Source organism: Oenanthe melanoleuca, chromosome 1A, assembly GCF_029582105.1.
Source record: "Oenanthe melanoleuca isolate GR-GAL-2019-014 chromosome 1A, OMel1.0, whole genome shotgun sequence".
Lineage (NCBI taxonomy): Eukaryota > Metazoa > Chordata > Aves > Passeriformes > Muscicapidae > Oenanthe > Oenanthe melanoleuca.
This window is the reverse complement of record NC_079334.1, coordinates 22,526,933-22,537,141: the sequence shown is the minus strand read 5'-3', so window position 1 is coordinate 22,537,141 and position 10,209 is coordinate 22,526,933. Positions and strand designations below refer to the sequence as shown.

The 10,209-nt window shown below is 50.3% G+C and overlaps 1 protein-coding gene across 1 annotated transcript; it reads right to left on the bottom strand.

Annotated features, from left to right (window-relative positions):
- Positions 1 to 362: 362 nt before the first annotated feature.
- TAB1 (TGF-beta activated kinase 1 (MAP3K7) binding protein 1) lies at positions 363 to 9,154 on the bottom strand. Its single transcript, XM_056511102.1, has 11 exons — positions 9,039 to 9,154; positions 8,156 to 8,292; positions 7,811 to 7,964; positions 7,120 to 7,206; positions 6,437 to 6,575; positions 5,851 to 5,964; positions 3,327 to 3,438; positions 3,076 to 3,220; positions 2,495 to 2,717; positions 2,051 to 2,207; positions 363 to 1,039 (listed from the first exon to the last, which is right to left on the bottom strand). The coding sequence occupies exons 1-11, from the start codon at positions 9,069 to 9,071 to the stop codon at positions 832 to 834; spliced, it is 1,509 nt and encodes a 502-aa protein (XP_056367077.1). The 5' UTR covers positions 9,072 to 9,154; the 3' UTR covers positions 363 to 831.
- Positions 9,155 to 10,209: the final 1,055 nt, after the last annotated feature.

Genomic DNA, 10,209 nt, shown 5'->3' with positions numbered 1-10,209 from the left:
GCACCACGACAGAGCTCTGACTCCCAGCTGTGCAGAGAAACTTCATTACAAGCTCCATCTGCCCTCTACACTTTTCCAGATTGCCTACATGAAGGGAAAAAAACCGTGCATTTTACCTACAAAAAACAATAACCTGTATTTGTGGTTTAACTCTAAGCCATAATTCAGTGCCAAAGCTCAGCAAGTAAGTAAACAAGGAGCTTATGCTTTTAAGTAACCTGCAGGGCTTCAGGCCACTTTTTCAGCAGCTTTCCTCCTGCAAGGTGCAAGTTCAGGAGGAATAGAAGGTTTCACGAGGAGGAGCTGTCACACCCACACATAACATTACGAGGAAGAGAGCAAGCCACATGAGTGCCAATGACTGTAGCTATAAGTTATTTATTCTGCAAAATAGAGGTATCTTCTATGGAGTTGAACACTGGAATCACAGCATTTTGAACTGAGTTGTGGAAACATTATGACAGCACACACACACACACACACACAGATGTGTACACCTACACACGCGCGCACACACGCGGCCTCCGCAGGGCCCGGCTCCTGCATGATCCACAAGGAGCCCTCTCTGCACCTTTACTTGCAAAAACCTGCAGTGAGGGCTGCATTCAAGACCCCTTCCCCTATCCACAGGGCTTCCCAGGGCTGGCAGCATCAGGAGCATGGCACAGGCAACACGTGTGTAGTGCACAAGATCCCCTGCTCAGCGTGCAGCACGTCCTGGACAGGAGTTAGCTCTGGGCAGAACGCGGCCCTCGGTGGAACACTCTCTACTGCTGCTCAGTCTTTGCTCATACAGAGGAGCACAAGGTGTCTGCAGGCGGCAGACACAAATTAGGACACAGTCAGTGCTCCCTGCTCGCCATGGTCCATGTTCCAAAGCCGGTAAAACTCTGCAAAATCCACGTAGGGCTCCACACGCCCATCCTCATCTGGCTGGAGCGAGTGGGTGGGTCGGGAGCGGAACAAACCTCCATCTGAGCTCGAGCTGCTGCTCTGCGTGTGAGTGTTGGTCGACTGCAGCGTCACAGTTGGGCTTTGGCTAAGGAGGGAAAAGCAGACAACATAAACATCTTTATGCTACTCCACCTGATGCACTGGACAAGAAAAGCACCAGAACAGGCACCAGTTTCTTCACAGATCATGCTATCTTAGCAGACTAAAAAGTTGCAGTCACTTGCTGTATGAGAGCACTCAAAGTGTTGAGAACTGATTGTCAGAACTGACAAGCATCAAAGGTATCTGATTCACATTAACTGGAAGGCCTTAAGTACAATCAGGCATCTGAGGAACAGAGAGGAAGCAGAAAAAACCAGGCATGCACTCTGCTGGCCTCCCCTTACCCAGAACAGTATGAGCTTTACGGGAAGAGTCTGGCAGCAAGGAAAGCTGTTCTTGCATGACCTGTGCTGCAGCCAAAGCAGCTCTAGTGCGTCAGCCTCATTGTTTCTGGAGCTACAGAGCACAATACCCACAGTGCTTCTTCACTGTGCAGTGTGTACATGCCATGCTGGGCCAAGGGCTCAACCTAAACCACAGCCACTAACTAGTAGGACCCTGCAGAGTGGATCCAAAGGGGACCCAGTTCTAACCTTTATCCACATTTTTTTCCCCAGCTGTGCCTGTAAAAAAAATCAGCTTCAGTAGCACAACCCCTCAAAGAGCCTTACAGGTGACCTGCATAATCCCTCTGCCTTGCTGAAATGAAGGGCACCCACACTGCCTCTGTGCACAGCACCCAACACACTAGGCACATGAGATGCAAAGAGAGGGGCTGCTCACTGCCAGAATGCCCTCCACGAACAGCAGCAGATGCTGCTCCCAAGGCACATAGCCAGAGCTGTTCAGAGCTGTTGCTTTGCTCATTCCCACTCCTCACACAATCGCTTTCCAGCTAACACATGATGCTGGCTGTCAATACTGTAGTGGGGGGGAGCACACTCCAGATAAGGGACTGACTGGCAGGTAACTGACAGCAGTCCCTGCTTTTCAGCCACTTTATACAGTGTGAGGTGCAGGGAAAACTGTGGGTAGCAAGAGAGCAGGACTTTACTTAGTGAGGGTGGGGGTGGCTTCATCCAGAGTTGAGCTGCTGTGGGCACCATTGACCATCTGGCCTTGAGAAGGCATGACAAGAGACAGCGTGACACTTGTCTTGCTTGTGCTTTGGGAGCTGGAGTATGGCACAGAGACTGGGTAAACACGGCCTCCTGAGAAGGGAGAAAACAGAAGTTATAAAATGCAGTTCAGACATGAGCAACTGGGGGTGCAACACAGCAGCAAAAAACCCCAAGAATTTGTATCAAGGTGCCCTTGATGCTGTACTGTATCCCATCAAATTGTCACAGGTTTGACATCTCAAAAGCCAATAATCTTGTCTAATAAGAAAATTCCTTCTACACCAACTACCTCCTCTCCCAATGTGAGATGAGTGCTGGATCAATCAAGAGATCGTCTCTTCCTCCCCCCATTTTGTTTCATTCTCTCCCCAACACACCTTGCGTTGGTGTCAGCGTGGGCTGGCTCATCTCACCCAGAGGGTACCCAAAATTCCTCACAAGCAGTGTCATGTCTTCGTGACGGGGACAGAACTTGGACCGCTCCCCACCGCTGGCAAAAGTGTCACAGTGAATGCGCTTAACGCGGTCCACCACTGCTTGTGCCACAGCATCCAGTGACGTCTGCTTGGCAAACTCTGTGGCTATCATGGCTGCAATTTCCTGAGCAGAGAACGGAAAAAAAAATCACCAGAGGAAAGATTTCTAAGAGATTGTGGAGGAAACCTTTTCCTGCCATCTGATCTAAGAGTGTTTATGGCAACTCATCTGATTGTGATGCTTACCTGCTGATAATGTGCCTTTGTGCCTTGAGTCATCCCACTCCCTTTAATGGGCTACTCCTAAGGGACAGACAGCTGCCTAGAAGAACTGGCTTGGCAAAGCAGCTCCCATATTATTAGACTGGAATGGGGTGGCACAGGCATTCAGCCTGGCCAGCACTGACAGCACAGATGAGGACAGCCTATCTGAGAACAGCTGACACTGCTGCAGTGAGTCAATGGCCACAAGAATGTCTCACCTGGTTGGCCTGCCCAGGCCCATGAGCTGCCTCCAGAGCTTTGTAGAGCCCTTCCGACATGAGCACCAAGAAGCCCGTCACCCCATCCAGCGAGTGCCCACCGTGGATTTCAGGCTCTGCTATGATGGGCTTAGATTTAGCAGCACTGGAAAGTGAGAGTAATTTAGCATTTAATGGTGACATAGTAGGTGAGAATTGAGTGATCATGAAGAAGAGGAGGGCTTGAAACCCCACAGTCGAGGTTTTCTGACCTGAGCAGTTCAATATCAGTATAGCCGTATTTGACTTTATAATCTCCAATGCGCCGAGTGCTTTCCTGCCCACGAATAGTTCCCACTTGTTTTATTTTCCCTGCATCCAAGCCTGCCAGATTGAAAACCAAAAATGCTTCGTTAACTTTGTGAAACTTGCAGAACTTACTCTGAGAAAAGAAATATCCACAGTTAGAAAGAACTGTACAACAAAATGAGACACAGAAAAATCATCATGACCTAAACAGGGAGAAAAGGAATAGTTGTTTTCCAAGGGACACCTTTTAATTAGTGAGAGAGAAGGAGGGAGACACACACAGCCCAACAGGCATACTCTGAATGCAACAACTGGCCCTGAGACAAAGCCACCAGCACTGCTGGGCTGGCTGCACAGGCAGCTGAAAAGGCAGGGGAACATCTGCGCCTGTCAGCTCTGGATAGTGTAAGGGAGGAGAAGGCAGGAATGAGGAAAACACATGTGAAGGATTCTGCTTTTTCTTCCACCTGTAACTGACCCCTGCTCCAAAGCTCCACATGGCAATTTCACTAATACTAAATGCTAAATGAGACTGCAGAGAAAGGCTGTGGAGTCTTCCTCACTGGAGATCTTCAAGAACTTGTACAACGTGCTTAGGAATGACCCTCCTTGAGCAGGAGCTTGGACCAGATGATCCGCAGTGACCCCTTCCAACCTTACCCATGCTGTCAATCTGAGAAAAGGAGAACTAGCTACAAGAGGCAGAATTTGCCTCAAGTGCTCAAAGTGATGTGGGCTACTCCTAAAATAAGAACAGTGATCAAAAAAGCATTTATTTAAATAAACTTACAGTGATATAACTCTGGCAGGGGCTAGGAAGCAATCCCATCTTGAAGAAGGTTCTAACAGGGACCATCTGAGGGCTGCTACTATTTGAGGACTTGGAGCAGATGATCCATTTACCTGGTCTGTTCTGGCAACCCCCTTTCCTCATTATACCTAGAGCTATCAGCCAGAAAACAGAGATTTTATCTAGGGATGACTGTCCTCAGTACAAGGTGAAGGCAGGGGTCCAGCTGAAATTCTCCCTTTGAGTCAAACCAAGCCTTGCTGCACAGATGGCTCCACACCTACCCCAGCAGTAAGACACAAGTCCTCCATCTGCTGCAGACCACAGCTGACTCATCAACATGGCCTGGCTCATTTGCCAGCTCCTGGCAGGGAGGTACATGCCACTGACAGACACAAACACAGGGAGGCTCACAGGACACCAAGAGAAGTTGTGTCTAAATCACAGCAACTCTCCCAGGGCACTGAACGAGCTGTGATGTGCCAGCTGAAGAATCACAAAAGCACAAGACCTCTCCCACCCTTCCCTCAAGACAGGGGTGGCACAGGCACCATCATGACAAATCCTATCTCCAGTACCTCTTATCACTATACTTCAACCTAGCCCAAAACCAACCTCCCTTGACCCCCAAAACAGCTTGTGCATACTGTCTTGTTCCACAGGATCTTCCTTCTGCTGGGACTGTAAGCAGGAGCACCAGTGCTGGGCTAAGTTAAAGTTGGTACATCTAACAGATCCCTGTTCTCCTATGTACTGCAGCTAAATTCTGCATTTTTGGTAGTAAAAACACACTCAAAAAGTCTCTTTCCCTGGATTCTTGTATTTAGTGTTCTGTTTCCCAGCACATATCCCTAGTGCAGGCGTAGGAGTAAAAGTGGGAATGAAAGAGAAACAGAGTAAAACAAGACCCAGTAGCAAAAATTACCACATCAACAGCCTCACCTGATAAGAATATATCTGACAGGTGAATCTAATAAAGAATGCCACCTTAGATCTACCTAAATAAAAGTACAGGACTCAAGTATTTCAATAAGAAGTATTTGGTACTGGCAATCACACAAGTGGTGTGGGTTAGCTCTAGACCAAGAAAGCAAACATGTCAAACACTGTAAAGGAAAAGGGAAATTGCCTAAAGCAAAATGTCAGCATTAGGAGTTCAGTAGTTACTGATGCAAGAGGAGTAAATGCCAGTGCTTGGCCTGGCTCTGTCTGAAGTGAAGCTGCTTTTTTTCAGCAGCAGCTTGTACAAAGGCAAATTGAAATGTAGCATCCTGAGGGTGAGGCATCACACAGAACTTAAAGCAGCATAACTGTGGCTTGCCTCCACAGGAGCCGTCATACATTGTCTGCTCCACTTCTACCCTCTGGCTCTGTGCTTCCATTCCTGCCTTCCTATCGACTACAGCAACAGCTGGAGGGCAAATCAATGCCACTCTGGCAGCTGGACACAAAACTAACACTCAAAACTTGAAATAAAAGCGTTGTTTTCTGCTGGCTCAGTGAGATGAGCTTACTCACCCTGTAGCCCCAGAACGGCTAGAAAGGCACAAAAAGAAGGCACTGAACTTGTCATCTGAAAACATAGTAAGCCTCTTTTTGTGGTTATTTATTGTTCCTGTGGTTTGAGTCATTCTTAGTGCCCCACATAAACAGTCATGCAATGTTTTCAGCTAAGAACACAAAACCCAAATACTCACCCAGCTGAGAGAAGCGAAAAAGTTCATCCTCATTCTCCGTTGTGTGGTCCACGTTGAGCTGAGTCACCTGCAGCCCATCCACCGTGGACTTGCACAGCAGTGCCCGATTGGTACCTGCAGTGGGAGCAGCGACATGAGGCACCAGATAGCTCTGCCATTAACAGGGACAACATATCCAAAGGGAAAAGGAACAGAGACAGGAATAAAGACAGAAAAGAAGAGAAAGGCTCATGTACTGTCTTGTCATGATCTCCAAAAAGCAGCCCTGCTAGCAGCATAGTGGGCCTGCTAGGCAGCTCTCCACCCACACCTGAGCCACAACCTCCCAGGCAAGTTCTCTGTTTCTCAGGGAACCTGCACTACTCCTCTCGACCCGTTTTCCCTTTGTTCTTTGGCCATATGCACCACATCAGCCAACATCTGCAGGGATGAAGAGCCAGGCTGATTTCAAGTGCTTGTGTAAGTAACAAGCATATCACTGCCTGGCACAGACCAAAGAAGCTGCCTTTTACTTATCTTTTACTTCCTAGAACCCCTGCCATCCTCAGGAATGCTGACACTGAGCCACTGACAAAAACCAACTCACCCACATTGGCGATGTAGAGCTTGTTGTTGAGAACGACAGCAACAATAGCCATGGCTCCTCCAGAGATCTCCTGCTCTACAACCTTCAATCTCTCCACAATCTTCTGGTACTGAGGAGGGAGCTGGTGGTGAGGGACACCCTGGAAGCCAAAATGACATGGAAGCTTAAACACACAGTCCACAACACAGAAATCACAGCTGGAATAAAAATTCTGTAGGGAGGGGACTTATCTTGACACGTCTTAGCCTTAGCCTGTACAAGACATAAAATTTCTGTTCAATCCTAGTGCATGACACAGCTTTGATGCGAGTCTGGAGAGGAAAGTCCAGCACACTTGAAGAACAGAGCTCATATTTGCCCAGATGCCATGCAAATTTGAGGCCTTTCTTCTCATCTGCATGGCTTTGTCCTGGAAGAGCCACATTTAAAGGCTGAACTCTTCTCTGTGTTCCTTGCTCAGATAACCAAAGTCAGGTCTAAGCAGTGCCAGTATGAACAAGGGGAACTCTGGGAAATGGACCAAGGCACTTGCTTCACTTAATGAAAGCTTCCAGAATAGATGCATGGAGAAGTAACCTTCACTTACAGCCTCCCTTGGATCAAACTGACTAATATGCCCAAACCTCATGCAGCAAGCTGGAAGGTGGGACCTCCAGCAAGCTCTGCTCTTAAGGTTACATTACCTCTGGTAGCTGAGATTGCAGACTGGCCTTCTCTGCCAAGGCATCATCAATGGACTCCAGGAAACTTCTTTCCACCACATCAAAAGCCTAAAAAAGTCCATAAAGATAAACTAAGCTATTATCAATGCCTACAGACTTTGGGACTACCCAACCTCACCTCTCTAAGACCAACTCATCAGAGTGGATGTTCACTGTACATACAGACTTTCAAGGACCACTACAGCACATTGAAACACAATTGTTTCAGCACAACCAGTTAACAGCTTGTAAAAACAATTTGCAACAACTCAAAACAGAAGACAACACCATAAAAATTACATTCACAGCAATGTCAGAGACCTATCTGATCTTGTGTGTTGATCCTGTCACTCAAGAAAGCGTGCTCACAAATCCATCTCCCCACACATTAACTTCTCCCCTTCACTCACTGTCATCTCCTTCACAGGATGACTTGTTCCTACACGTCCAGGCTGCAGCTTCCTGGAGAGCTCTCAGCACTGTGCTGACGGAGCCAGGGGACAGATGGGATGAGGCAGGAGTGAAACAAAGCACTACAGATGCTCAGGATGAGTGCAACTGCAACCACCAGATGTTTCCAACCCCCACAGAAAGCAGATGCTGCTCCCCTGATGGCAAAGAGGAGGTGGGTAGTGCAAGAAGCAGGAGCTGCTCCCACTCAAAGCTTCTTTACCTGCAGCAGAACCCGACGCACGTCAGCATCGCTGTGATCTGCATGGAGCTGGCCCAGCAGCAGCTCTGCAGAGAGCCTCTGACCCACGAAGTTGGTGACTCGGTTGCCATCATAGCCATTGAAGACACCATAGAGGTAGCAGTTGTTCTCACTCCTGACAAGAGGGCAGAAGCAAAGAGGTCACAGATCTCTGTAAGACACAGATATCAGTAGCAAGTTCCTGCAGATGCCTCTAGCATGCTCAGGCCCCACCCTCTTCCTCCACGTCCTGTGCGACAAACTAAATACCTCTTCTACCTGCCCTTGTGCCAGCAGGAGTTGGTGTCCCAGGTGCAGCCCACTTACCTGAATTTTAACCAGTTGTCTTCCAAGGGGTGACCCTCTGTCCCCTTGCCGTCTGCACTGTAGGAACGGTTTGGAGCCGAGCCCACCCCAGAGAGGTGGCAGGATGGTAAGTCATCTGTCCAACTGGGCTGCTGCTCCTGGCAGATGGGAAGAAAGAGACCATGTAAACCCCAACCAGCGTGAAGATCATGGTCCAGTGCAGGTCACCAGTCCAGCCTCACCCTCTTCTCAACCCTTCTCTCTTTGCTAACTAGTAGCACATCCAATAGCTCTGCATTTCCCTGCTGCAGAACAGCACTACTTACCACATCCCTTCCCTCTGAAGCTGAGCTCTGGCTGCACTTCGGCTCTTGTTAACAAGAAACCAGACGCGGAATTTGTACTCAAGTTTTGCACTCCACACAGCACAGCACTAGCTTAGTTATTACTATGGCAAATCAGATCCTCACGCACCCCTGGCACGGGAGTGCAGGGAAAGCTCTGGATTCTCCCAGGACTACTCAACCAGCACAAGGGACTGGGGCCTGCTGCTGCAGCCAGCAATTAGAGAGCCACCCCTGGGGCCGCCATCTCCGGCTCGGCCTGCAGAGCCAGCTGCCCCCTCACACAGCGGGACACCCCGCGGCACCGGCACGGCCCCCAGCCACCTGCGGCCCACCGTGCGCTGCAGAGCGGCCGGGCAGCCCGGCCTGCGCACGGCCGGCCGCGACCCCCTGCCCTGCGGCGGCACAGCGGGCGGGAGAGCAGCACCCACCGCCCCACGGCGGGGGGAACCTCCCCCTTCCCACACGGCAGCGCGGGGGGCGGCGAGGAGGAGCCCGGGGACTCCCTCGCACCCACCTGGGGGGCGCGTGTGCACGGAGGGGGGGAAGATGCCACTCACACTCTGCAGCAGACTCCTCCTCTGCGCCGCCATCTTGGAGCGGGAGCGGCCGCCTCCCTCCGTCTGTCCGTCCCTCCGTCCCGCCCTGCGCCGGCCCGGCCCGGGCCCTCAGCCCCGCCCCGCCTGAGGCGGTACCGGCCCGGCCCGAGCCCTCAGCCCCGCCCCGCCTGAGGCGGTACCGGCCCGGCCCGGGCCCTCAGCCCCGCCCCGCCTGAGGCGGTACCGGCCCGGCCCGGGCCCTCAGCCCCGCCCCGCCTGAGGCGGTACCGGCCCGGCCCGGGCCCTCAGCCCCGCCCCGCCTGAGGCGGTACCGGCCCGGCCCGGGCCCTCAGCCCCGCCCCGCCTGAGGCGGTACCGGCCCGGCCCGGGCCCTCAGCCCCGCCCCGCCTGAGGCGGTCCCCGCCGGGAGTGTCGCCTGTCCGTGCGCCTTCCCGGCGGGCTAGGCGGAGTGCTGCCATCTCCATGTCTTACGTGATAATTGATAAATGATTCGTGTTAATCATGGAAGTTTTAGAGTTTGTATAAACCAGAATACTTAAAATAAGACAAGAACATGGACCTAGATAAAGGGAAATATATGATTAAACCCACTCTGTTTAAATCCCCCTGTTATGAATATTGTGTATACCAGTTTGTGGAAAAAAAGAAAAGGGGGGTTTTCCATAGTCTGAAAGGGTTTTTTGCAGAATTAGATTTCCTGCCTTTGTGTAATTAATCGCAAACTATCTGCTAAAGATCAGGCTTCCTACTATGACCAGTTGTCCGAAGAGCAGTTCCACGAAGTTTGGAAGTTTCTTTAACTACCACTGCTTACCTTGCAGAATTATTACAACAAAACAAAAACAATTACTTATTACTACGAGTAAACCATGCTATAAAAGGGAGCTGCAAACCAGGTTCGGTGCAAGTGTGGAGTGGGCGGTGACTCCCTCACATTTTTCCCAGCACTGCTTGCTCTGTCTATATAAAATAGAGCAATCTAAATTTTGCTGAATATCGAGACTTTTGCATCTCATTTATAACACTTACCTATGTCCTCCTTGTGCATGAGAAAGAAGCACCCGTTGGCCACCACTGGCAGCATGTGTGTGTGTTGAGGAGGAAGAGGAGGAAAGAGCGGCAGGGTTGTGAGTATAATCGATAAAAGATTCGTGTTAATCACAAAAATATT

What these genes read in the sequence shown, in the direction of transcription:
- TAB1 (XM_056511102.1), bottom strand. Translation starts at nt 9,071, where the DNA reads ATGGCGGCGCAGAGGAGGAGTCTGCTGCAGAGT. An exon ending in GGAGGAGTCTGCTGCAGAGT is followed by an intron (nt 8,293 to 9,038) that starts GTGAGTGGCATC and finishes CCCATCTGCCAG; the next exon opens with GAGCAGCAGCCCAGTTGGAC. An exon ending in TGCAATCTCAGCTACCAGAG is followed by an intron (nt 6,576 to 7,119) that starts GTAATGTAACCT and finishes TTTGGCTTCCAG; the next exon opens with GGTGTCCCTCACCACCAGCT.